The 27979-nt window shown below is 43.7% G+C and overlaps 2 protein-coding genes across 10 annotated transcripts; one reads left to right on the top strand and one right to left on the bottom strand.

Annotated features, from left to right (window-relative positions):
- Positions 1–192: 192 nt before the first annotated feature.
- srpx2 (sushi-repeat containing protein X-linked 2) lies at positions 193–8989 on the top strand. The gene is made up of 10 exons (XM_064973706.1): positions 193–617; positions 4381–4461; positions 4668–4859; positions 4992–5168; positions 6093–6216; positions 6311–6432; positions 6866–7045; positions 7156–7289; positions 7658–7779; positions 7888–8989. Exons 1-10 carry the CDS (start codon positions 548–550, stop codon positions 8066–8068), a joined length of 1383 nt encoding a protein of 460 aa, XP_064829778.1. The 5' UTR covers positions 193–547; the 3' UTR covers positions 8069–8989.
- On the bottom strand, positions 8364–27415 carry LOC135545804 (synaptotagmin-like protein 4). 9 transcript variants are annotated; one of them, XM_064973698.1, is made up of 18 exons: positions 27278–27415; positions 26940–26994; positions 15866–16067; positions 15363–15578; positions 14908–15017; positions 14482–14599; positions 14211–14357; positions 14008–14110; positions 13739–13829; positions 13500–13588; positions 13271–13363; positions 12675–12853; positions 11455–11557; positions 10918–11079; positions 10644–10746; positions 10413–10539; positions 9992–10200; positions 8364–9407 (listed from the first exon to the last, which is right to left on the bottom strand). In XM_064973698.1, exons 3-18 carry the CDS (start codon positions 15982–15984, stop codon positions 9259–9261), a joined length of 2118 nt encoding a protein of 705 aa, XP_064829770.1. In that variant the 5' UTR covers positions 15985–16067; positions 26940–26994; positions 27278–27415; the 3' UTR covers positions 8364–9258. The 9 variants fall into 9 exon arrangements, with proteins under 9 accessions (XP_064829770.1, XP_064829774.1, XP_064829771.1 ...); XM_064973702.1 differs by having other exon boundaries at positions 15866–16039; XM_064973699.1 differs by lacking the exon at positions 26940–26994 and adding an exon at positions 25198–25316.
- Between the last annotated feature and the right edge of the window lie 564 nt (positions 27416–27979).

Genomic DNA, 27979 nt, shown 5'->3' with positions numbered 1-27979 from the left:
GGAGTGAAACAAGCTTATATTGATTGGGTGCGACAGTTGAATTTGGCTCATTGGGTCAGACGTTATATTCTTCAAGAATCAAATGGGAAAATGTCATTAATTCAGAAGTCCAAAAATGGATGGTTTCAATCGCTGATTGGCGCTTTAATGTATAATTTATTTGCCCCTCTTGCGTGCGCAGTTAGCCCAACCAGTCAGTATCATTGTCCTTTATGGTAGCCCTTATAAGTAGTCCAACAACGCCTCCCAGCGGTAACGTCTCGAACAGTAAATGTGATAAACGAGGAGGACTTTGTCAGTAAAAATTGGCGCAAGGCTGGTTTGTCTGGAGCGTTGGTGGGATTATTCTTGATTTGGAGAGATATAACAAACACAACGCTAATGATTTTGTCAGTAAACAAAAAAACGATTAAACGAATTAACAGTTTCATTGTTGCCTTCAAATTTTCTGCGCTGTATTTAAGTCAATGGTCTCCAACTTGGCTACAGTAGATGCCCAGTGGAACCACTTTTAATCTGAATATTTGCGCTTCAACACCGTGTTGGTATGTCACGATTCCACATCCTTTTCCTCTTCACGCTGACCTTTATTAGGGAGCTACTGGGACACAATGAAGGTAAGATTTAGATATACTGCACTTTGACTTAGACTATTAATATGTTTCTTTACTCACAGTTTACACTTTGCATTAGCCTTGATGTACAACATGTATGCACATGTTATTCTATACCTGATGTTGCATAAGCAGTTGTGATTTGGACACTCTCAAACTATACTTTTGTAAGCTACTATAAAATCATTAATGCCAGGAGAGACAAATGCTTTCCTTGTCAATCTCATCTATGGTCCATGATACAGTCCATGCAATGGGGAGTGAGGACATACCTCCATCACCACAGTTATAGGGCAGGTAATGGAAAGCAGCTGCAGTGGCATCTTTAGAGGGAACTGACAGAATACAAAGAGAGCATGGGGTATTTCCTGAAAAGAAACTCATCCACTCTTGTAACATTCTTTTTCAGTTAAGGAGAGAGCAAAGAAGCCCAAATATGCCATCTATGCAGTTTGTCATGAATAGATATGTTTTGCGGGTGAATAGATGTCCTCACTATAGTAACCTGTGTTTGTTATCTGATGTTGGGTATGTCACCCCTTTTCAGACCCCTGTAATTACAACTCCAATCACAGACAAATGACTGAGTGTGCATGGACCAGCTGTGTCAAGGCCCTAATTTAACCCCTACAAGACAGTGATTTGAGTCACCTCAGATCCACCCAAACTCATACCTACTGCCAGTTGATAACAAAGTGAAAATCTAGTCGGCTAATGGATTGATTCTGGCGATGTCTCGCCTTTGCTGTTATCACACGTTCTCGTCCTTTACCACTTCTCCAACTGAAATACAACGGTTGCTAATTGGGAATGGCCTTTCTAAACCTCAGCATGAGAATATGTCCATTGAAGTACAGTTGGACTGCAGTGAATAGTGGGCTTGTGAAATCCACCCCCTCCAATGTGACTCATTTCTCCTAGCTGGATGTTCTCCCTGCAGTGGTCATTGCATGTCTTCCTGGTAAAGTAACCGTCTCAATGGGAGCTGTTGGATGTGTGCCAGGCTGGTCTCACTGTGATGCACGTTGTGTCAGTCTGCCTTTTTACAACCTCACCGTCATCAGGCGGCCACAGCAGCAGCCTGCATTACTGCTTTAATGGAAAATAGGCTGTTTGGATGAAGAGGTGTTTGACTACTAATGTCTACCATGTTGAGACATGTTGCAAAGGATTTCAATCACTGCAGAATGATTGTTGATTGTAGAATGGTTGGAACATGTTTAACTATAAAGTTGATGTTTATATTTTATTGTACAACTGCTGTTGAAATGTAAACTATCTTGAATAGCGAAGAGTCTGTTTATAGACAGTAAATGAAAGATTATCCTCACTTGGATTTGCTCACATGAGGGAGACTCGGGTGATATAAATCTACTGGCACGTTTTTATGTTATTCAGATTCAGACTAGAAACAAGGCATTTGATGAAAAGTGTTATAACATCATTGTAACTTCTTCCAGTGGAAGTTTAGCAGTTTATTGCAAGTGCCCAAATTACTAACATTAGAAACTTTGAGTTGTGTCACCACGAATGGAATTTTCATCGGTCTAAATTAAAAGTAATGACTCATTAACTTCCCCTGTAGACTGGGCAAGCTAATCTAATATCTGAACCAATTTGTTGCTACAAATACTCAGGGATAATACTCAGCTCAAAAAACCATCAAATCTGGCAGCCCTCTTTCTAAACAGTAGAGTCCCTTATAAATATCCTTCAAGGGATTATGTTCTTGAAATAGGCTAGACCACAAGTGAGGGGAAAGAATGAGGGTGTTAAGGGAGACCTACTGTATGGAAAGTTAGATTCAGCTCCTAGGTTTAAAGATACAGTGTAATGCTAAGTAGGCAAAAAGAGATGTTAACAGCTTTAGACCCAGTACTAACTAGTAATTACATTCAAAATGGAGTAGGGGACTTCTGCTCGCCAGCTTCATCTGTTTCATGTGTCATGATTTCAGTGCACATTCAGCAATGTGTGCCCAGTTCAGTCATTTACCTACACTCTTTACTATTACCTTTGACTTCCATGTGATGCTAAAACACTTTTACGTTGCGATAAATGAAACGTCAGCCAACTAGAAAGTCAGTCTTTTGTCAGAAGCATACTGGTTTGACTGGACTTCGGTTTTGGATCCAAACCCCTGGAGAGTTTTTTTTATTTTTTTTTTAGATTTCCCTTATTGGAAATCCAGGTGTTAAATAGGAAACTGGCTCAGGAAGGGACCAGAAACCAGGTTATGTGGAACTGAGACTTTGTGGAAAAACCATTAGCATGCCAAAATACATATAGGTCACGCAGAGAAAGTAACGATTTTCTTCCTGGGAAGGAGAGGAGGACCAAAATGCAGCGTGGTTTTTATAAACATCTTTAATGAAAGATGAAAACGTGAACACTATACAAAATAAGAAAATGTGGAAAAAGTCCGAACTGGTGCAAAACACAGAGACAGGACCAATCACCCACAAGATACCTAAAGAATATGGCTGCCTAAATATGGTTCCCAATCAGAGACAACGATAAACACCTGCCTCTGATTGAGAACCACTCCAGGCAACCATAGACTTACCTAGAACACTCAACTGAACACAACCCCATAGACTACAAAACCCATAGACAAAACAAGACACATAAATCACCCATATCACACCCTGGCCTAACCAACATAATAAAGAAAACACAGAATACTAAGACCAGGGCGTGACACTATATTCCACTCTTCATGTTCTACATCAAAATAATTTGATATTCATCACAAATAAGCAAATACATACAAAAGTAGGTTTATGAGTGGGAAAGAAGAGTACATATCGTCCATAAAATCAAATCAAATGTATTTATATAGCCCTTCTTACATCAGCTGATATCTCAAAGTGCTGTACAGAAACACAGCCTAAAACCGCAAACAGCAAGGAATGCAGTTGTAGAAGCACGGTGGCTAGGAAAAAATCCCAAGAAAGGCCAAAACCTAGTAAGAAACCTAGAGAGGAACCAGGCTATGAGGGGTGGCCAGTCCTCTTCTGGCTGTGCCGGGTGGAGATTATAACAGAACATGGCCAAGATGTTCAAATGTTCATAAATGACCAGCATGGTCAATAATAATTCAGGGTGTAACAGGTCAGCACATCAGGAGTAAATGTCAGTTGGCTTTTTATAGCCGATCATTGAGAGTATCTCTACCACTCCTGCTGTCTCTAGAGAGTTGAAAACAGAAGGTCTGGGACAGGTAGCACGTCCGGTGAACAGGTCAGGGTTCCATAGCCGCAGGCAGCACAGTTGAAACTGGAGCAGCAGCACGGCCAGGTGGACTGGGGACAGCATGCCAGGTAGTCCTGAGGCATGGTCCTAGGGCTCAGGTTCTCTGAGAGAGAGAACTAGAGAGAGCATACTTAAATTCACACAGGACACCGGATAAGACAGGAGAAATACTCCAGATATAACAAACTGACCCTAGCCCTCAACACATAAACTACTGCTGCATAAATACTGAAGGCTGAGACAGGAGGGTCAGAAGACACTGTGGCCCCATCCGATGATACCCCCGGACAGGGCCAAACAGGCAGGATATAACCCCACACACTTTGCCAAAGCACAGCCCCCACACCACTAGAGGGATATCTTCAACCACCAACTTACCATCCTGAGACAAGGCCGAGTATAGCCATAAGTATAGTCCATAACTACATTAGTGGCTAACAAATGGTTTTATTTTGTTTTATACCTTTCCGCTATGACTGATCAGAGCTAATAAGTCTGACATTGGTTTCAGACTCTGGAACCACACTGCATAGCAGCTACAATGAGGTTGTTCCAGAGGAGGAGTACTATACTCCCAGACTGGACTACAGGAGTAAGTAAGGAGAACCACACAGTCACAACACTAACATTAGGAATAAGCTTGTCATAATGTAAGTGGACACTTACACTGAATTGGAAATCTACGTACCCCACATCACTGTTTTGAAATCATTATCTATTGATATCAATTGGGTCTGTAGCACACTGGTCTTGGCGCTGTGTTCCAGTGTGTGATTAAACAGTGTTGTTTCGATGCAGATCCAAGATGGTGTCACCTTTTGAGCCTGGCCAATGGGGATGTGACCTGCCACTCCCCCCGTGGAGGGAACTACCGCAGCACTCTGGGCACCCTCTGCGAGATGACCTGTGACCGCGGCTACAAGCTGCTGGGCAGAACCTCTGTGCAGTGCATGCCCAACCGACGTTGGTCTGGAACCAGTCACTGCCGCCGTGAGTACAGGCTGAATACAGACAGATACATGTCATCTATTGTTAATGAAAAAGGACCTAAGTTTTCTTTAGAAAAACCATCCATAGGAGTCATTTGTATCTCTTTTTGACTATGGTGTGTTGACTCCACAGAGGTTCGTTGCAACACGCTGCACCTGATCTGGCACGGCACGTACCACTGCACCCAGGGATACATGGTGGACTCCAGGTGTGATTACATCTGTGAGCCGGGGTACCGGATCGAGGGGGACCACTCTCGCACCTGTCTGGTTGGGGGGTCCTGGAGTGGGGCAGAGCCCATCTGTGAAGGTACAGCCTACACAGTGCCTCCAGAAAGTGTTCACACTCCTTGACTTATTCCGTATTTTGTTGTGTTGCAGCCTGAATTCAAAATAGATTATATCCATTTTTTTCTCACCAATATACATACAGTACCCCATAATGAAAGTGTAAACACATCTTTAGAAATGTTGGAAAATGTATTGAAAATAAAATACAGAAATTTCTAATTTTCATAAGTATTCACACCCGAGTCAATACATGTTAGAAACAGCTTTGGCAGCGATTACAGCTGTGAGTCTTTCTGGGTAAGTCTCTTAAGAGCTTTGCACACCTGGGTGTACAATATTATTTTCAAAATTCTTCAAGCTCTGTCAAATTGGTTGTGGATCATTGCTCGACAACCATTTAAGTCTTTCCATATATTTTCAATCATATTAAAGTCAAGACTGTAACTCGGCAGCATTCACTGTCTTCTTTGTAAGTAACACAAGTGTAGATTTGGCCTTGGTGTTTTAGGTTATTGTCCTGATGAAAGGTGAATTCATCTCCCAGTGTTTGTTGGAAAGCAGACTGAACTAGGTTTTCCTCTTGGATTTTGCCTTCGCTTAGCTCTATTCCATTTCTTTTTTATCCTGAAAAACTCCCCAGTCCTTAATGATTGCAAGCATATGTTTGTTTGTTTCTTTCATAGGCCTGGGCAGCTCCCAATGGGCATGTCTCCCACAACACAAACACAACACAGATAGATACTCATCTAGCGCCTCTCTTTCCACATGTTTCATTTCCTTCTTTTGTCTTTGACTCAAGACCAAGACATATTTCTTATCTTCAAAGTTCCCTTCCCTCAAGAGGAACTGATTCAGTTGACCAAGACCAACAGATGTTAACATTTAACAAAAAAAAGTTTATATTATTGTTCTTCACTGGTTTACCAAACTGATGTTGTTTCAGATCATGATCCTCCCAAAATAAAGTGTCCCCTGTCTCGGGTGAAGGTCGCAGAGCCTGGGAAACTAACCGCCAGAGTGTCCTGGGACCCGCCGGTTGCCACGGATACTGCTGATAAAACATTAGAGTATGTCAGTCCTTATTTACTGCCTTTTCCCCTCCTCTTCTTCCCCTTTGCTTTATCTGGAGGTGAAACATGTGTTTGTTGTGTCTGTTTGCAGTGTAACGCTGATAGGCCAGCGGCCAGATAGCAACTTTAAAGAGGGGATAAACATTATCCGGTACACAGCACACGACCAAGCCAGGAACAGGGCTGCCTGCAAGTTCATTGTTCGGGTTGAGGGTAAGACATCACTGTCAAGGTCAGACGCAATGATCTGACATTTGGACTAGAGCAAAACCCATACTTTACAGGACGAACACATTATACAAACAAACATTCAACGTTCAATTGATACATTTCATCACGCAACTAAATACTGGATTTTTTTTTACTGAGTATAAATCTAATTCCTTCAGTGACAAACAACAATCATATTTCCCTTGTGGAGAACTTCTATAAACCCTTTATAGACATCCTAGAGTCATCATATTTCAGTACTGTTCAAAGATGGCTGCTTTGGGCCCGTATTCACATAGCATCTCAGAGTAGGAGTGCTGATCTAGGATCAGGTCCCCCCTGTCCATATGATTTTATTTATTATGATCTAAACAACATAACTGAACATAGATCAGCAATTGTTTTGTGAAACCAGGCTCTGCTCTCTCTCCCCCAGTCAGGAGGTGTCCAGTCCTCAAGACCCCTCTCCATGGTTACCTCACCTGTGACTCTGACGGGAACAACTACGGGGCGGTGTGCGAGTACCACTGTGACGGGGGCCACGAGAGGCGGGGGACCTCCCGCCGAGTCTGCCAGTTCGACCGCAGCTGGACTGAGGCCCCCGCCGAGTGTGTCAGTTAGTATTGAGAGCCAATGACAGAGAATCTAGTTTGTTGTGTTCATAATTTAACCCATACATGTAAAGTGATTACACCAACAATACACTGTTTTTTATTGCGCATGTAGCAATGGAGTTTAAAACAGATGTGAACACAGCATCTGCCCTCCTGGACCAGTTCTATGACAAGAGAAGGCTTCTGATCGTGTCGGCACCTAACGTAGCCCATGGAGACTACAAGCTCCAGAACCTTATGGTGCAGGTGAGTCAAGAGACTGTATTCAACAGCGCCAGAACCGTAATGTGTCATTGGTAAATGGACCGACTGATCTATATTGAGTAGTTATTTAGGAGGCAAGGTGATCTATAGATCTGTTAGTCTCGACTCACCTTTAAAGTCCTTTGCAATGTCATACATGCCCAGAAAGACAGCTGGATGGTTAGGGCATTATCTGCTAGTCAGGGAAATTTTGCACTCAACTTACTTTTACTTAGGAACAAAGGATTATGTGAAAGGTAAGGCTTCCACAAGAGAGCACCACTGCTAGCTACTACGGGATTTAATACAAATGAAATCTAAGCAGCTTGTTTTTATGATTGTGACCATTCTTGGGGTGTTTTCATGCCTAGAAGGCAGATTGTGGTCTGGACCTACGACAAGTGACGGTGATTGAGCTGCTAGGCTCCCCCCCTCGAGAAGTGGGCCGCATCAAGGGACGTCACCTGGACACTGAGGTCATCGAGGGTCTGAGGTAAGGGGATCTCGCATAATCATGTTGGCTGCACTCTATCTTCAGGCAATCAAATACACCATCACTGTCGAGACACTAAATGGTTATCTGGTGCTGCGTGTTGTACAGGCAGGCTTTCAGGATCTCCAGATCCTACTTCAACATGGTGCTGTTGGACAAGGATGGTTTGGACCATGAGAGATTCATCACTCCCACCACATCTGATGAGCTCTTCTCATACATCGACGATAACCTGTTGGATGAAGAAGAACGACATCGGCTGGAGTTGCACAGAGACTACTGTGACTAAGACAGTGGTTTGGGGAGGTCAGACACTTATGTAGATAGCGCAGAGGAAAAAGCTTTGCTATGTAGAGATACAATCATGGACACCAGGGTGGCCCAGAATAGAGAGAGAAACAAGGAAACACGCAGGTAACAGCTCTGGTAGTGAAATGTTTCCACTGGCTGATAGATAATGATCTGATAGATTTAGAGATAGAGGTAGCCTGTTTTTACAGGTCTAAAAGTATAGAAACATATGTACGCATCTTTTTTTACTTCACTACCTATACTGCACTGTAACAAACGCGGATGATTACAGGTTTAGGCATTTCACATATTTATTAGGTGAATGAATCAAATTTGATACAGCCATAGCAGTGGAGACTGCTGAGGGGAGGACAGCTCATAATAACGTCTGGAACGGAGAGAGTGGAATGGCATCAAACCATGCGTTTGATACCATTCCACTTATTTCGCCATTCCACTTATTTTATTACCACGATCCTGTCCTCCCCAATTAAGGTGCCACCAACCTCCTGTGAGCCATAGTAAAAGCAAACTTGACTCAAGTTACAGTATGAAAGATAATGGCATTTACTTTCAAGAGGATAGAGGTTGAGAAATAAAATTGGTCACTTTTAGTGCAACTGATCATATTTACATATATATTTCAATGTACCACATGCTTGACATCCCTATCACAGGTACAGTAGCTTTCATTTGATTGCCATGAAGCACCACACAAGATGTGATATGGACCAAAAATGGACACAATTTTTCAGTGCATTCGAGTGCAACAGAGATTCAGCCTGAATCTGAAAACCCGGCAACCCCCATGAAGCACCCTAGTTAATAATGAATGGTTTGCTGATCATGGATGGAATTTAGCTTGAAGAAATGTGTGAAAAAAAGTGTCAATTAAACATGAGTTGTTGAATTTGATAAACTCTTTGGTTAGTGCTGTTTATGATTTTAAAAAGCATTTGCATATTAAACACACAACCTTGCATTCAAACATATGAAATTATACCTCGGCTAGCAAATACCTGAAGACCTCAGATGAATTTACTATATATGCTTTCAAAAGCACTTATTTTGGTGCTTGCGGTTAAACACAGCTGTGATAGTCTTTTGGTTACAGATAATAATGGTGATAAAAAGTTGAGGGATTGCCCTTTGTCAATTGCTCTTCTCTCAGGTTATGAGATGGAGTCCTCACTTGCTCTTGTTCTTGCCCATAGAGGAGCGTAATGGAAGAGAGCCCTCTGCCCACGAGTCAGGGTATTGCATCATCTTCTGCCACAGAGACACCTCCTCCCCTGTTGAGTCCGCCTCCACTTCCTCCTTGCCAACCTTCAGTGTGGCTGAAAAGTAGGGCAACAGAAATGCAGTGAACTAAAGTAGCTCTGACCTGTCCACACAATACAGGAGCCCTAAGCATAGTGTGACATTTGGGAGTTCACTGCTTTTGAAGCGATTTAAACAATGGGCCGACTGCCTATCACCAGAGGGGGTAACACCAGAGGAGGTAGCCTGTTGGGCCAGTAACCTGCTGAATCAAATCCCTGAGCTGACAAGGTAAAAATCTGTCTTTCTGCCCCTGAGCAAGGCAGTTAACCCACTGTTCCCCGGGCACCGATAACGTGGATGTCAATTAAGGCAGCCCCCTGCACCTCTCTGATTCAGAGGGGTTGGGTAAATGCAGAAACACATTTCAGTTGAATGCATTGTTGTACTACTGACTAGGTACCCCCTTTCCCTTTTAGATGTTTGACCTCTGAGGTAGCTTTTCTGTACTACCAACTTTAACGTCGGCAAAATAGGTGACCTGCAACGGAATGGTAAATATTGAATCAAACATTTAAAAACGGAAGAGGAATACTGCCGGTGGATGCTTCCCTACCAAAACACTTCCCCTCCATAAATCAACAAGGTGTTGTGTCATTACCTGTGCCTGTGCTGAGTCGAACCCCACCCAGGAAGTCATTACTGGAGATGGCCTCCCGGTCCCACACGGTCAGCTCCAGACACATCTTACTCAGCTGGTCCAGGGTCAGGTCTTTGTACACAAATGTGTGGTCGTAGTGAGGGTTCAGAGTCTTCTTCACCACCGGAGTCTTCCTCTTAGTGGACTTGGACTTCGATGGCAACAAGTATCTTGGGTTAAAGCATAATGAGTGAAAACTGTTACATTTTGATGAAGGCTAGGTGGCAACAATGTTTTTAATTCTAGTAATCAATAAAGTATGTATTTTTATTAAAATTAGTGGGAGTTGCACCATCTCCTGAGTGAGAATGATGAAACAAAAGAAATGCATAATCTCCGAGTGAATGTGAAGATTTAAAGTGATATCATGCCAAAAGCCAACCCTTTCACAAAGGAATCCGACGTGTCCCCTGCTTTCATTGCCGTCAGGTTCTTGGCCTCTTTGATCAAGACGTGCAATTCCCCTCCCTCCTCAGTCTTTGACTTGTTGCCTAGAGAAAGAGTCTTGCCTAGGGGGGATAAGGGTGTCAGACAGCCACTGGTAAGGATTTGAAACAGACAGTGTCGACTGAGCTTTTCTGTTCCTCTGTTCTGTCGACACTGGCAGTCCTACCTTTTGTCTTCTCGGTGGGTGGTTTCTTAGTCGAGACGTACTTCAGGGAAATCACCAGTTCTCCTTTGTACTGAGAAAAGGCAGAGGACTGCAGTGGTGATGCCTATGAAGAGAAGAACAGCTGAGGTAAAACCACTAGACTACAGGTTAATAATGTATACTGTAGATTAGAAATACATTTAAAATTATTGATGTGTAGGGCCTGGAGTTTGTTCCAACCATCAAACCTGATCAAGAACAACTCTGAGCCCTGATGGTGCCTACTCAGGCGTACTTTTCCCATGAGCGCCACACACTCCTCGTGTTGGCCGTCGAGGTCCCTGCAGTCCAGAGGCACCTCTACCTCTCCCAGGAAGGCATTACGGCCCAAGCGGTCATGGTGCCAGACAGAGAGCTGGAGGGAACGAGTGAGCACCTGGGAGCGGCTGATGGAGAACTGGAGGAGAAGAAGGGAAAAAGTGAGGGAGTGGCAGGACAACGTCAACATCAAACCCTTCCCTCACTGATCTGTGAAACGACATCTTTAGAGTTTCTCCTTCCACCCTCTCTGGCCTTCACATCCGAGTTCCCTGTTCTGTATACTCAGTGAATTAAAAAAGGGCAGAAACAAAATCAATATTTGTTTGCCGTTTACTAGAAGCAATAAACTCTTTATCTTGAAGGTCAACATCAATCTTACTGCCTAGTGAAGGTGGAGGCATTATCGACTTAATGACCAGCCATTGAGATGGACAAATCCCTTATTATTTGTCTACAGCCCAGGTTCATCAGTGTCCATGTAATTCTACTCCAGTTCCAGAGAGGCCATCACCTGTAGGGTCTCATTGTAGGTGGGGTCCACTGTGTTTCGTTTGATGCTGGTTTTCTTTTTACCAGTGCGAGACTTGTCAGGGAGAAGATAGCACTTGACATACCTGCAGGACAAAACGACATGAGAATAATATTTTTCAACACATTAAAGCCCCCATGCAATCTTGGTAATTGTATTTTTTCAAATCATCACTGCATGTCAAATCACTGTGTGCTTGTTTATTTAATGAAAATAACTCCAAGATATATGTTTTATCACTTATTTCCCTGAGCCTCCTTTGGCCCTTGAATTCTCACTCTGATCATGTAAGCGTGAGGAAACTAATTTGAATGCATTTACATGCAAAGCCCTGATTGGCTGATATGTCTAGAGCCCACCCCCTTACCCAGATGAACAGCCATTGGTGTATTATAATCAATCACATTGTGATGTCATGATAGGGGCCAAAAGTTTCATCCTACCCGAAAAGGCTGAAATTCCAGGCATAATTTTCAAATAGCTCTTACACAAAAAGGGCACTATCATAATTTTCAAAATGTCTGTGTTATTTTCGCCCTCAGTGCATCATCAAAACAACTGTAAAGTCACCTTAAGTGCACTGCCCCTTTAAATAGTTCAAATTAATATTAATAGTCCTGCAATTAGCGCTGGTATCATCATAACCTGCAATACCGATAAACTATTTTGACTTCAAAAAAACATGTACCTACATTTCCTGAATACAAATTATAATTTTTTATCTGAATTAAATGGAAAATCTTCCCTTTGGAACTCTGATAAATGACCTCTGGGTACATCAAAAATGTTGTAAACAGGACAGGGTCTTATCTAAGATGATCTACGTTATGTCATACAGTAATAACACTGAAGTGTGTGTTTAGAGTAAACAGGATTACTGGGAATCATTTTCTACAGCGCTGCTCATCTACTGTCATCATGAAAAGAAGACAGGAAACCCACGGAAGGGTGTTTGTCTCACTTTAAGGAGTGGGGGTGTACTCTCACTGTTGGCAATGACATGATATAATGCATCCGAACAGCTTAGTTGAAATACAATTCCAGATAAAAGTAATGGTTGACGCCTATCCATCCTGTGTTTTCAGATGAGGGGTATATGAAGGAGAGGATACAAAAGGAAGAAGCATCTTCACACTATTGAGATGTAACCATCAATTCCTACTGAGACAACTATTAGACCCTAGTCCCGAGAGGACACTCACGGGTTGGAACGCTGGCGTGTGGCGTCCCCGTGGGCCAGCGAGTGGCACTCCTTGACGAGGACGGCCAGGCTATGGGTGGTGTCATCGTAGCTGAGAGAGAACACGATGTCCCCGCTCACCTCCACGCAGTCGTAATCTCCTGCCTCACTGTAAATACTCATCAGACTCCCCAGTGTACTCTGTGGTGGACACATTCACAATTCACCAAGTCGCTGTTAGTAGTTAGTTCAACTGCATTGATATTGGATACAATTCTACAACCTGGACAAGAGAGGTAAACATATCATATCCAATCAAGAAACAAACTTGTTCCTGGAAAGGCGCACAAACGAGGCCGAAACTGTGACAATGAAAGTCAGGTCACAGTCAAATTTTCCTTCCCCGAAGCAATTTTGAGCTTGAGCCTTTGTTGCCATGGTAACTTAATTGGGCAGCAGCTCAACACACGAACCAGGATATCCTGAATTGTCTCCAAAACGTTGTGTCGTTGACTTATCAATTCTGTTTCTAAAAATATCTTCAGGGATTAAAACTGGCATCACACACACTAACTAGAATCTATGAAAATAAGATAAGTGAGAATCACATGCACTTACCTTGGAGCCGCGAAGATTTGAGGTACTTGAGCCCACTGTCTTTCTATGGATGCTCACCAAGTTATCAATGTCCTCATCATCCTCCTCGTCATCCTGCAATGACAACAAGCAAATCTGAACTCATGCAAAAGACAACGCAACTGCATTTGTCATCAATACTAAGAAGTATTTTATAGTATAGTGAACTATTATGCCTCAGTGTATTATGAGGAAGTGGGCTTCTGCTCACCGGCACATTGAGGCCAGGCACAGACTTGCTTCTGTCACCCATAGAGCCCTCCGATACTTCCTTACGCAGGTCCAGCACAGATGTGAATTCTGATTGAAACCCATGAAGACATTAAATGAGCATGCCTTCATTTACTCAAGCATGCCTGAAGCCCTTAAAAATAACCTTATTTAATTATAGCTTGGGAATCAGAACTACTGAGACGACCGACACAAGAGTCTCACCGGAGGGTTTCTGACCTTGTCTGACGCTCTTCTTGAACAGCCCGTCGTCTTCCAATAAGACAGACCCTGTGCAGGGACTTACACTACGACGATTCACTACGGAGGACTATGGAAAGAGACAGAGGTTACAGTCAGGTGTGACAGTATAATATGTATTGGCTGGAGACATGAGGATGACAGGGTTAGGTTCAATTCCATTTTTTTACCAAGTGGACTTTTTACTTCCCAATTTGACTGTGCTGAAATGTAACTAATCCCAACACCTGATGAATGTGTAAACTCACCGTGTCTAAGTTGGCGCTGTGGATACCTGTGCTTTCTACTTTGACTGGAATACTGGACACACTGGAACCTGCTGGACTGGACCGACCTGTGCTCTTCTTCTTCCTGGGTCATAAACACCATTCATAATGAGGAGCCATCCCAATGTGTCTCGTTAGCATGTAGCACTAATGCCATAGGCCTATTTTTTGGGATGTAGACTTACATTGGTAAGAAAGGAGTCCCAAGAGAGGGCTCCGTCTCTGTCCTGACAGTGTTCAAGCTGGCTTTCTCTGCAGATTTAGTGTCACTGCGCTGGTGCTGTTGCTTCTTCTCAGCTGCCACTGGTTCTTCAGAAACTTTTTCTGGCGGACTGTGAAAATAACAATGAGTGTCAAAGTTCTAAGTTGAAACTCCATCCACATATTACAGTAACTGCGTCACACTCTAATGATCATGCAGCCTGTGTTGTCCCCCCAGATATAAAGAGGGCTCACTACTTGTTGGAGGCCGCTAGGTCCATCAGTCTGGGTCGGGGAACAGGGATGGTCGGCTGGCCAGGTTTCAACTCTGTACTCTTCAACAGTTGCTCTCCCATGGTCTCCCTCTTCCTCACTAGAACAGAACACAGAGCTTTAGCATGACAGACAACTGGTAACATTTGTCAGTGGCTTCATTCATTCATTCATTCATACAGGGAATAAATTACTTTTGATGGCATTTGTAGGAAGTGCAATTCAAAAAGTACATGAACAAAAGCTATGCAGTAATGGAGCTTCCCACGTATCAATAATGAAACTGAGTAGAGGAATTAGGATAAATTCCTATGCTGTCACAACATTAACATTTCATTCTGCACCAGAAGTGAGAGTTTAAGTTTCCAACTGAACACAGAAATGCCCACATCAGTTTCCTGGACTCACATGGGGACCTCTTTTTGAGGGAAGCTCTCACTATGTCGTGTCCAGGGGTGGTGGTGAAGCGGTTGACTCGCTGATCATAAAACCAGTCTCCAGTGCACTTCTTTAGATCACTGGAGAAAGTCACACCACACGTTGTTACCACCGCGTCAACACATCATGGATCAAATATATGGACCAAACCCGAACAGTAACATGCTGACATTGCAAAAACTCTGCACTGTTGTCAAAATAGACAATATTCGACACCAGTTTAGAATGCAATAGATATGCATAGCGGATCCACATCATGTAAACCCGCTTAAATCCTTGTCCTCTCTTCGAGCGGCGGTCTACAGCGAGATGCTTTAAAACATATGATATCACGCTTTGCATATAGATACAGCAACCACAGGGATCCTGGTTATGCTAAAGGATAGGGTGGGGTAACATACAGTACAGAGAAATGGGACTCTTACGCCTCTTTGGCACACACACTGCACACCCAGGATCCATTGGGGCGCACTGCGCGGCAGTTGCGGCACACTTGGTGTTTACATGCCCTACATTGGCTGGAGCTGGCAGACAGTCGACCCAGTGGTTCCTGGCAGCGACCGCAGCTGCGCTCACTGTACCTCCCACTGCTGCGCTTGGCCCCCTTCCTCTTTATGTCCAGCAGCTCTGTCTTCAGCTTGCTGAAACACAGGGAAGGAAGACGTTGGTTAGACCCTCTCCTGTTGGGGTCTGTGTTGAAATCTTTGCCTAACTGGATGTTGAAAGTCTAAAAGTGACTTCCTCCTTCATCTGCACCGATGTGAAATACTGAGCCGATGAGGTGAAAGCTAAATTCCCACCAGCATTCACTGTATTGCTTTCACCTGTCCTGTTTTTTCAAATCTGTGCAGAAAAAAGGAAATGAGACAAGGTGAGGAGGAAGCCACTTTAGGACTATTGAGATGCAGCCGGGAAGGAGAGTTCTCACCGGACACGCTGCTCCTCGGCCTGCCTTAGCTCCTCGTCCCGCCGCAACACCTCCAGGATCAGCTCCCGCTCCGAGTCGGTCAGGAAGGCCATGTTGATCATGTCTGCAGCCTGTGGCATGGCACCTCCGTCCCAGACTAACCTCCTCAGGGATAGTCAGCCTAGACCAGACAGGCTAACCAAAGAGCAGACCAGGGCTGAGTCTAGAACGCATGAAATGGGAACATGTGATTTTATCTCTATAAGTTGTCCTTTCTGCTTAAATTATTTTCTCCTGCTTTACCAAGCAGTGTAGCTACCATTTAAAAATCACTCTCATGATGTCATACTAGATACTGTAGAATTCTATATTATTCTACAGTATCTTAGTCACTTAATGTTTACATATCTGGTATTACTCATCTCATGTGTATATGCTGTTTTCTATACTCTTCTACAGTATCTCATTCACTTAATACTTAATATCTTCCATTACTCATCTCATATGTATATACTGTTAATTTCTCGTCCATATGAAGTCAAGAAGTTTAAATGTATTTGGCTACGGTGTATGTAAACTCTGTTTTTCACAATTCCTGACATTTAATCCTTGTAAATATTCCCTGTCTTAAGTCAGTTAGGATCACCACTTTATTTTAAGAATGTTAAATGTCTGAATAATAGTAGAGAGAATTATTTATTTACGCTTGTATTTCTTTCATCACATTCCCATTGGGTCAGAAGTTTACATACACTTAATTAGTAATTGGTAGCATTGCCTTTAAATTGTTTAACTTGGGTCAAACGTTTTGGGTAGCCTTCCACAAGCTTCCCACAATAAGTTGGGTGAATTTTTGTCCATTCCTCCTGACCGAGCTGGAGTAACTGAGTCTGGTTTGAAGGCCTCCTTGCTCGCACATTCTTTTTCAGTTCTGTCCACACATGGTCACTCCAAAACCTTGACTTTGTCCTTAAGCCATTTTGCCACAACTTTGGAAGTATGCTTGGGGTCATTGTCCGTTTGGAAGACCCAAGCTTTAACTTCCTGACTGATGTTTTGAGATGTTGCTTCAACATATTCACATCTCAAAAAAGTACAATCTTTGTCTCCATGTGCAGTTGCAAACCATAGTCTGGCTTTTTTATGGCGGTTTTGGAGCAGTGGCTTCTTCCTTGCTGAGTGGCCTTTCAGGTTATGGCAATATAGGACTAGTTTTACTGTGGATATAGATACTTTTGTACCCGTTTTCTCCAGAATCTTCACAAGGTCCTTTGTTGTTGTTCTGGGATTGATTTGCACTTTTCGCACCAAAGTACATTAATCTCTTGGAGACAGAATGCGTCTCCTTCCTGAGCGGTATGATAGCTGCATTGTCCCATGGTGTTTATACTTGCGTACTATTGTTGGTACAGATGAATGTGGTACCTCCAGGCATTTGGAAATTGCTCCCAAGGATGAACCAGACTTCTGAGGTCTTGGCTGATTTCTTTAGATTTTCTCATGATGTCAAGCAAAGAAGCACTACATTTGAAGGTAGGCCTTGAAATACATCCACAGATACACCTCCAATTGACTCAAATGATGTCAATTAGCCTATCAGAAGCTTCTAAAGCCATGACATAATTTTCTGGAATATTCCAAGCTGTTTAAAGGCACAGTATGTACATTTCTGACGCACTGGAATTGTGATCAGTGAATTATAACTGAAGTAATCTGTCTGTAAACAATTGTTGGAAAAATTACTTGTGTCATGCACAAAGTAGATGTCCTTACCGACTTGCCAAAACTATAGTTTGTTAACAAGACATTTGTGGAGTGTTTGAAAACTGAGTTTTAATGACTCCAACCTAAGTGTATGTAAACTTCTGAACTCAACTGTATATAGTCTTAATCCATTCCTACTTAGATGTGTGTGTATTGGGTATATGTTGTGTAATTTGTTACAGTATGTGACCAATAAAATGCGATTTGATCACAGCGAAAACCAGTGTAAATCCCATCTAATCCCAAACATCAGCAGCACTGAAGAGTAAAACTGACAGAGGCTTCTTTATCCCCAGCTAAAGTCCATTTGATGGAGGAGCCACTTTCAGTACATAAGCCCCGACCTCACATAAGGTGCAGGCTGCTCAGACAGAGCACAGCATGACAGTGGACCCCTACAGGAGAGAGTGTGTTCAAACAGTGGAGGGCTTGCTGTGAGGGGAGAGGACGGAGACAGGTAGAGAACCCATGAGCGGAGAGGCCGGGGAACAGGTAGAGAACCCATGAGCGGAGGGCTTGCTGTAATGGCAGAGGACGGAGACAGGTAGAGAACCCATGAGCGGAGGGCTTGCGGTAAGGGCAGAGGACGGAGACAGGTAGAGAACCCATGAGCGGAGAGGCCGGGGAACAGGTAGAGAACCCATGAGCGGAGGGCTTGCTGTGAGGGCAGAGGACGGAGACAGGTAGAGAACCCATGAGCGGAGGGCTTGCTGTGAGGGGAGAGGACGGAGACAGGTAAAGAACCCATGAGCGGAGGGCTTGCTGTAAGGGCAGAGGACGGAGACAGGTAGAGAACCCATGAGCGGATGGCTTGCTGTGAGGGGAGAGGACGGAGACAGGTAGAGAACCCATGAGCGGAGGGCAGAGGATGGAGACAGGTAGAGAACTCATGAGCGGAGGGCTTGCTGTGAGGGCAGAGGATGGAGACAGGTAGAGAACCCATGAGCGGAGAGGCCGGGGAACAGGTAGAGAGCAGTAAACAGTACAGGCAGGAAAGCCGGCAAACGGGTGATGAGCAGGCATTTACCACAGCACTTTAATAAAAGATGTACGCAAAAGCATTGAACAGGGACTATGTGCTTCTTATCAGAGTGCTGCAGTTTGTGTGTGTGTGTTTTTTATTTGTCACCTTTATTTAAAAAGGCCATAGTGGATATAATTAGAATTTAGCAATTAAACACTGGAGTGATAAATGTGGAAGTAGAGATACTGGGGTGCAAAGGAGCAAAAATTAAAATGAAAATAACAGTATGGGGATGAGGTAGTTGGATGGGCTATTTACAGATGGGCTATGTACAGGTGCAGTGATCTGCTCTGACAGCTGGTGCTTAAAGTTAGTGAGGGAGATATGTCTCCAGCTTCAGTGACTTCTGCAATTCGTTCCGGTCATTGGCAGCAGAGAACTGAAAGGAAAGGCGGCCGAAGGAAATGTTGGCTTTGGGGATGACTCGTGAAATATACCTGCTGGAGCGGTTGCTACAGGTGGGTGCTGCTATGGTGACCAGTGAGCTGAGATAAGGTGGGGCTTTACCCAGCAAAGACTTATATATGACCTGGAGCCAGTGGGTTTGGCGATGAATATGAAGCGAGGACCAGCCAACCTGAGCATAGAGGTCGCAGTGGTAGGTAGTATATGGGGCTTTGGGGACAAAACGGATGGCACTGTGATAGCAAATTGGATGCAGTCTGAGTAGAGTGTTGGAGGCTATTTTGTAAATGACATCGCTGAAGTCGAGGATCGGTAGGATGGTCAGTTTTACGAGGGTATGTTTGGCAGCATGAGTGAAGGATACTCTTGAGAAATAGAAGCAGAGTCTAGATTTAATTTTGAATTGGCGATGCTTAATGTGAGTCTGGAAGGAGAGTTTACAGTCTAGCCAGACACCTAGGTATTTGTAGTTGTCCACATATTCTAAGTCAGAATCGTCCAGGGTATTGATGCTGGACGGGCGGGCAGGTGCGGGCAGCGGTCGGTTGAAGAGCATGCATTTAGTTTTACTTGCATTTAAGAGCAGTTGGAGGCCACGGAAGGAGAGTTGTATGGCATTGAAGTTCTCTGGAGTTTAGCTAACACAGTGTCCAAAGAAGGGCCAGAAGTATACAGAATTGTGTCGTTTGCGTGTACAGGTGGATCAGAGAATAACCAGCCGCAAGAGCGACATCATTGATGTATACAGAGAAAAGAGTCGGCCCGAGAATTGAACCCCGTGGCACCCCCATAGAGACTGCCAGAGGTCCGGACAACAGGCCCTCCGATTTGACACACTGAACTCTATCAGAGAAGTAGTTGGTAAACCAGGCGAGGCAGTCATTTGAGAAACCAAGGTTGTTGAGTCTGCCGATAAGAATGTGGTGATTGACAGAGTCGGTCCAGGTCGAGGAATACAGCTGCACAGTATTGTCTCTTGTCGATGGCGGTTATGATATCGTTTAGGACCTTGAGCGTGGCTGAGGTGCACCCATGAACAGTTCAGAAACCAGATTGCGTAGCGGAGAAGGTACGGTGGGATTCAGAATGGTCGGTGATCTGTTTGTTAACTTGGCTTTCGAAGACCTTAGAAGGGCAGGGTAGGATAGATAGGCCTGTAGCAATTTGGGTCTAGGGTGTCTCCCCCTTTGAAGAGGGCGATGACCGCGGCAGCTTTCCAATCTTTGGGGATCTTAGGCAATATGAAGAAGAGAGGTTGAACAGGCTAGTAATAGGGGTTGCAACACTTTTGGCTGATAATTTTAGAAAGAGAGGGTCCAGATTGTCTAGCCCTGCTAATTTGTAGGGATCCAGATTTTGCAGCTCTTTCAGAACATCAGTTATCTGGAGAAATGGGGATGCTTGGGCAAGTTGCTATGGGGGGGTGCAGGGCTGTTGACCAGGGTAGGGGTGGCCAGCTAAAAAGCATGGCCAGCCGTAGAAAAATGCTTATTGAAATTCTCAATTATCATGGATTTATCGGTGGTGACAGTGTTTCCTAGCCTCAGTGCAGTGGACATCTGGGAGGAGGTGCTGTTATTCTCCATGGACTTTACAGTGTCCCAGAACCTTTTGGAGTTTGTGCTGCAGGATGCAAATTTATGTTTGAAAATGCTAGCCTTTGCGTTCCTAACTGCCTGTGTATATTGGTTCCTAACTTCCCTGAAAAGTTGCTTATCGCGGGGGCTATTTGATGCTAATGCAGTACGTCACAGGATGTTTTGTGCTGGTCAAGGGCAATAAGGTCTGGAGTGAACCATGGGCTATATCTGTTCCTGGTTCAACATTTTTTGAATGGGGCATGCTTATTTAAGATGGTGAGGAAGGCACTTTTAAAGAATAACCAGGCATCTTCTACTGATGGAATGAGGTCAATATCCTTCCAATATCCGGATACCCGGGCCAGGTCGATTAGAAAGGCCTGCTTGCTGAAGTGTTTTAGGGAGCGTTTGACAGTGATGAGGGGTGGTCGTTTGACCGCAGACCCATTACAGACACAAGCAATGAGGCAGTGATGGCTGAGATCCTGGTTGAAGACAGCAGAGGTGTATTTGGAGGGCAGGTTGGTTAGGATAATATCTATGAGGGTACCAGTGTTTAGGGATTTGGGGTTGTTCCTGGTAGGTTCATTGATAATTTGTGTGAGATTGAGGGTATCAAGCTTAGATTGTAGGATGGTTGGGGTGTTAAGCATGCCCCAGTTTAGGTCACCTAGCAGCATGAGCTCTGAAGATAGACGGGGGGCAATCAATTCAAATATGGTGTCCAAGGCACAGCTGGGGGCAGAAGGTGGTCTATAGCAAGCGGCAACGGTGAGAGACTTGTTTCTGGAAAGGTGGATTTTTAAAAGTAGAAGCTCAAGTTGTTTGGCACAGACCTGGATAGTAAGACAGAACTCTGCAGGCTAACTCCGCCCCCTTTGGCAGTTCTATCTTGTCAGAAAATGTTATAGTTAGGGATGAACATTTCAGGGTTTTTGGTGGCCTTCCTAAGCCAGGATTCAGACACAGCTAGGACATCCGGGTTGGCAGAGTGTGCTAAAGAAGTGAATAAAACAAACTTAGGGAGGACGCGTCTAATGCTAACATGCATGAAACCAAGGCTTTTACAGTTACAGAAGTCAACCAATGAGAGGGCCTGGGGAATGGGAGTGGAGCTAGGCACTGCAGGGCCTGGATGAACCTCTACATCACCAGAGAAGGAGTTGGATAAGGGTACGGCTAAGGGCTATAAGAACTGGTCGTCTAGTACGTTCGGGACAGAGAGTAACAGGAGCAGGTTTCTGGGCGCCGTAGAATAGCTTCAATGCATAATGTACAGACAAAGGTATGGTAGGATGTGAATACAGTTGAGGTAAACCTAGGCAGTGTCTCTAGAGACATCAATTAAACCAGGTGAGGTCACCGCATGTGTGGGAGGTGGGACAAGAGGGTTAGCTGAGGCATATTGAGCAGGGCTGGAGGCTCCACAGTGAAATAAGACAATAATCACTAACCAAAACAGCAATGGACAAGGCATATTGACATTAGGGAGAGGCATACATAGCCGAGTGATCATATGGTCCAATGAGTAGCTGGACGGGCTGGAGACAAGGTAATTCAGACAGCTAGCGGGCCGGGGCTAGCGGGCCGGGGCTAGCGGGCCGGGGCTAGCAGATGGGCCTTAGAGGGACGTCGCGATGGAAGAAGTCTGTTGTTGTAGCCCCCTCATGCGGTTACGTCGGCAGACCAGTCGTGATGGATCAGCAGGGGTCCATGTAGTAAAAGGGTCCAGGCCAATTGGCAAAATAGGTATAGTAGCCCAAGAAATTGACTGATGGACCACTTCAGCTAACAGTCCGGTATGCTCTAGTCAGCTGGTGGGCCACGGCTAGCAGGCTAGCAGATGGGCATTCAGGGGACATCGCGACGAAGGAGCCACTTGAAAAAACCCTTTGGGCTGATTATGTCGGTAGTCCAGTCGTGATGGATCGGCCGGGGCTCCGGATCGGCAATAAAATGGGTCCAGGCCAATTGGCAAAATAGGTATTGTCGCCCAATGAGTGGCTGATGGTCCTCTTCAGCTAGCCGGGAGATGGGCCTAGCATAGGCTAGCTCCAGGCTAACTGGTGCTTGCTTCGGGACAGGGACGTTAGCCAGGAGAAGCCAATCGGATAGCAGCTAGCTAGCTGCGATGATCCAGGTGACGAGGTTCAGAGCACATTGGATGAGGCAGGTTGCAGGAGAGTATGTTGAAGTTGGGGTTAAGAAAAATATAAACAAATATATGCAAAGAAAAAAAGTTACATAAAGATATATACCCAGGACACGACAAGACCAAGACAAAAGATGTCAGACTGCTATGCCATCTTGGATGTGTGTGTGTCTTGACTAATCAGATTCAAAATAATCAAAGGTCAGGCTTGGTGCATGTCTACAGAAAGCAGAGCACTTTCCTTCCGTTTAGCAGACAGATAGACACAAGCAAACACTCTCTACAGTATGAGCCTACACCTAATCATAAGCGATCTGATATGCTGCATCAGTCTGATCAGCTGGAGGCCTATGTGCCTGGTCCCATCTGGCCAGGGAAACAAAGCGGTATAGCCTAAGCCAATTTATTTCTGTTAAGAGAACATTTGAATATTCAAAACTTCTGTCGGCTAAGCTACCTAGACCTTTTTAATCTGACAATTTGTGACTGGAATTAATCAAAATGAACAAAATAGTGATGATATGTGCATTAACACAGTCTAGCCTGTGTAACATTTTAATTATAGGCTTACACAGGGTTATGATTTTAAAAGATTGGGAATGGGCGGTATCCATCGCTGGGCCTACATGATGCAACCCTGTAAATAGCAAGCATTGCCCTGTTAGTTATATTGTCCAATCACAGCTGTCTCTGTGTCTCCCCTGTTAGTCTAGTTTTAAAATAGAATACATATGAACAAATACAATGTTGCTGCAGTTTGACAGGGTTTTCAAATGTTATTAGTCACATGCGCCGAATACAACAAGTGTAGACCTGAGAGTGAAATGCTTACTTACGAGCCCCTAACCAACAATGCTGTTTAAAAAAAATACAGATAAGAAGAAATAAAAGTAACAAGTAATTAAATAGCAGCAGTTCATCCTCCCTACAGGACAATACATTTTTCCAGGAGTTACAACTGTGTGACCCGATTAGAAAAACTCTCGTAATCATAGACCATTTAAAACATTTTTTTTGCAACTGATTAATCAATATATGAACCCTACACAGAAATGGACTTTACAGTCTGAAAGGCACTTTCTCATTGGCCAAGTCAACAGTATTTTTTGGTTGCCTGAAGAAAAATAGTTGTTTACACGTAGAACTTAAACAACATGCAGGAAATTATGTTTTACTGGCCTGCAACATCAGACACGCAACTTTTGCAGAGCATGAGCGCGCTGGCTCCGCGAAAGGCATGCTCTACTCGAGCATAAAATTATTATTTTCTATATGGTTCTATTTTCAAGATTTCGACATGACGCTCACGTCTTACGGGACGTGACACAATCGCACGGTAAAACAACGGCTTCACAAATGATTTTCAATGGAAGGAAAGTGGTGAGAAGCGGAGTGGGCAGGGACCGTTGGGCGATGCAAGTATGGGCAAGGGTGCTGAATAGGGCGGGACTAAAGTTGGGGAACATGAACTTTACGCAAATCTTCTCCGACATTGCTGCACGAGTAACCAATCAAAGCTCACTATAGCTTCCAACCCCCAGTAGATTTGCTGATAATGGTTGCTGATACATAGCGAAGCTAGAACAGCTAGGTAAATTAGAGCTATTTAGTGTATCTCAAATCAAACTTTATCACATGCGCAGAATACAACAAGTGCAGACCTTACTGTGAAATGCTTACTTACAAGCCCTTAACCAACAGTGCAGTTCAAGAAAGAGTTAAGAAAATATGTACCAAATAAACTAAAGTGAAACATTATAAAAAGTAACAATAAAGAGGCTATATAAAGGAGGTACCGGGTGTAATTTGTACATGGAGGTAGGAGTGAAGTGACTATGAATAGATAAATAGCAGCAGTGTACAAAACAAATAATCCTGTGGCCGTTTGATTAATTGTTCAGCAGTCTTAGGTTTTGTGGGGTAGAAGCTGTTAAGGAGTCTTTTGGTCCTAGACTTGGCGCTCCAGTACTGGTTGCTGTGCGGTATCAGAGAAAACAATCTATGACTTGAGTGACTCTGGAGTCTAACAATTTTTGGGGCCTTCTTCTGACCCCGCCCGGTATAGAGGTCCTGAATGGCAGGAAGCTTGACCCCAGTGATGTACTGGGCAGTACTCACTACCCTCTGTAGCACCTTACGGTCAGAGCAGTTGCCATACCAGGCAATAGGATAAAGTGGCTCACGCTTTGCTAGCCGTGGCCAAAATTTACGCTTCTAGTGTAGCAGGTAAAAACATTTTTTTTTTTAAAGTGACTTATTTTGTGACGCCCCTTTTGGAACTCTTTGTAGTTTGGTTGTTTTCAGTTAATTTTTTTAAAATCCCCTGCCTAATGGGACAACCACAGAGCAGGCAATCCTTAAGGTCCCTGTAACAACTTGGTTCAGGATTTTTACCTGGTTACTATCAGGAGAAAGAAAGTGTCCCCACCTCTGAGTACAGGACGGACAAGAATGTTAGTGGATCCTCTAGCGAGCCTCCATGCAGGGGCTGCTGCTGCCACAATGCCAGCCCGTCAGAAGCCTCGGACTCTGCCTTGCTAAAGTTGGCTGGGTAATAAGGGAGATGGAGCTGACAAGCAGACAGACAGCACAGTGATCTACCCTGACATGACCGTGCTGCAGACAGAACAGAGTAGAGGTGGACTAGTGGAGGATATCAATCTCCCTAGCATTTCACACTAGGACGTACAGTACTGTGCCAATCCCACTGGATTAAACACCAAACTATAACGCCTAACTACAACAAACTAAGCCTATAACTTTGTACTATGCCTGAGTGGTGCAGTGGTTTAAGGCACTGCAACTCAGTGCAAGAGGTGTCACTACAGTCCCTGGTTCAAATCCAGGCTAGATCTTATCTGGCCCATAGGACAGTGCACAATTGGCTCAGCAGTGTTTGTGTTTGGCCATCATTGTAAATAAGAATTTGTTCTTAACTGACTTGCCTAGTTAACTACAGGTTAAATAAATAAAAAAAGTACATCATGTAGAAAATCCTTTGCAGGGAAAGAAAACAGTCTGACATATTTCTCAAAGTAGATCTTGTGCTTTTAGAGTCTGACACAAACATAAATCAACATGTTTTACATAAAGATAGCATTTTTAATTTCAGCATGTCATCCTATGGTAAAATAGGAAAGGACATGGGAAAATAGTCTCCAGCTAATCTTATTTTGACAGATACTGGCACACACATATACAGTATTTGGGAATGATAAAGTAGGACTAATCGGATCCTTGTGTTTTTAAACCCCATAGAGAATCTCTCTGTCCGGGTGAAAGGTTGCTTGGAGGAATGGGAACAGGAAAGGAAAAAACAACACGAGCTCAGCATTATCGCAGGGTCCCACCCTCTAAGGACACAGAACGGCGGGTGGAAAGCACTGGTTAAACCATTTGTTTAATCCTGACATCAAGCCTGTCATCGGCCATGTTCCAGTCATGAGCTTCAAGCTCCAGTTGAGTCCAGCGCCTCAGAAGACGTTGAATAATGTTGAGAATGAGTTGAAGAAACAGGAAAAACACAATTCTTGATTTCAATCATTTGCATTCAAAAGGTCACTAGCACAGGGTTGTTGTGCTATGCTATGTCACTCGTGGGGGAGGAAACGTCGTCATTGTTTGAACGCTTGAGGCTAATCGACTCACGCTTGAGTAGTGTACAATATATGTAGGGCAGCTCAGTTCAGAAGAAGTCTGTTAATGTCAAGGAAATTGCATGAATAGCAACGTTAGTAGGACTTATGTGGTTGTAGGAAAACCTCCACAAAAAAGTGCTTTTCCGGGTCACTGTGTTTATAGGCTATATAAAAGAATGATTATTCCAATTGAACAACCATGAGAATAGCATAGTATGTGCAATTTCCTGGACAGTTACTCAACATGGAATGTATAACAAAATCTGTCACCTTATTGGGCAAATAGTTATTTGCCTCGGCTTGTAATATATCTCAAAATAAAGTAGGGCTACAACAAAACAAAATGTAGCTTAAACAATGTAAGGGATGGATTTAATGTTGGCAACACATCCAGTTTGGGAAAAAGCAGAGTTATCATCACACATGATCTGAAGACAACCCGACATAAGAACTGATTTTGAATGAGTGAACGCACATATAAGTTCATGTTAGATAAAAGGTATTTTAGCAACAGTCCAGATTGTTTAATTACCTTGAAGGAAAAAAACGTTAACTTTACTCCGACTGTGATCCGAATCAATTCACCACTTTATTTCCACAATCCAGGAAGGGAGGACGTAAAAAAAAGAGAACAGAATAGGCGCGTTTTAGAGCAGACTGATAGCGGGTAAAACAAGTGGCATATAGTTTCTGCGCCATGTCGATGAATGGAGTATAGTAAAGAATTCCAAAGAGAGGTTTCCCGTGTCAGGAAGACGTCTTCAGCAATTAACTGTTGTGCGTAAAATAACTTTCATTTAAACTGTAATTAAATATAACCGTTTGAATGCATGTTATAGATCAGAATGAATCACGACAAACTCAACGTACCTCTCTACCCTTTGCTGCAATGTATCGTCTTGACTCCTTCCCAGTCTAACTCCCTGTCTCTCCTTCCTGCATTCTGAAACTTGACTTTCAGCGTTGGTGGTTAGAAACGTAAAATCCCGGAAGACATGGAACGGTTGTGACAGCGGTGGTGCGGCAGAGGTACAGAATTTTTCCGCAACAGGTGCATTTCCTCTGCTCTATTTCCCTAATTCTCTGAGAGCGGCAGAAGGAGTGCCAATTCATTACTACCAATAGTTTCCACAAGTAAATAATCAAACCCACGTTCAAATAATTTTGTAAATAATGCATTATGTCGAGTACTATTACATTATGGAAATAATGAGCAGCAAAAATGCAATTAATTTAATTTATTTAACCAGGTAAAGCCCATTGAGACCCATAGTCTCTTTTTCAAAGGGAGACCTTGAAGGCAGCAATAATCAATACATTACATCATTAAAACATACAGCAATACAATACAACATGATCCAGCCTAAAAAAACAAACATTTACACTCCTCTGTAACAGAGTCCCTCATCAATATTTTAAATTCATTCAGTGGCACTAACATATCTAGATGAAGCATGGATTGTAGATTATTCCATGCCTCTGGTGCACAAGAAGAGAAGGCAGTCTTGCCTAATACTGTGAATGTCCTGGGGACTTTAAAACTAGCAACCACCTAGCAGACCGGGTATGGTA

The sequence above is a fragment of the Oncorhynchus masou genome, chromosome 9 (assembly GCF_036934945.1).
Source record: "Oncorhynchus masou masou isolate Uvic2021 chromosome 9, UVic_Omas_1.1, whole genome shotgun sequence".
NCBI lineage: Eukaryota > Metazoa > Chordata > Actinopteri > Salmoniformes > Salmonidae > Oncorhynchus > Oncorhynchus masou.
The sequence above is the reverse complement of the archived record's forward strand: the minus strand, read 5'-3'. Positions and strand labels throughout refer to the sequence as shown.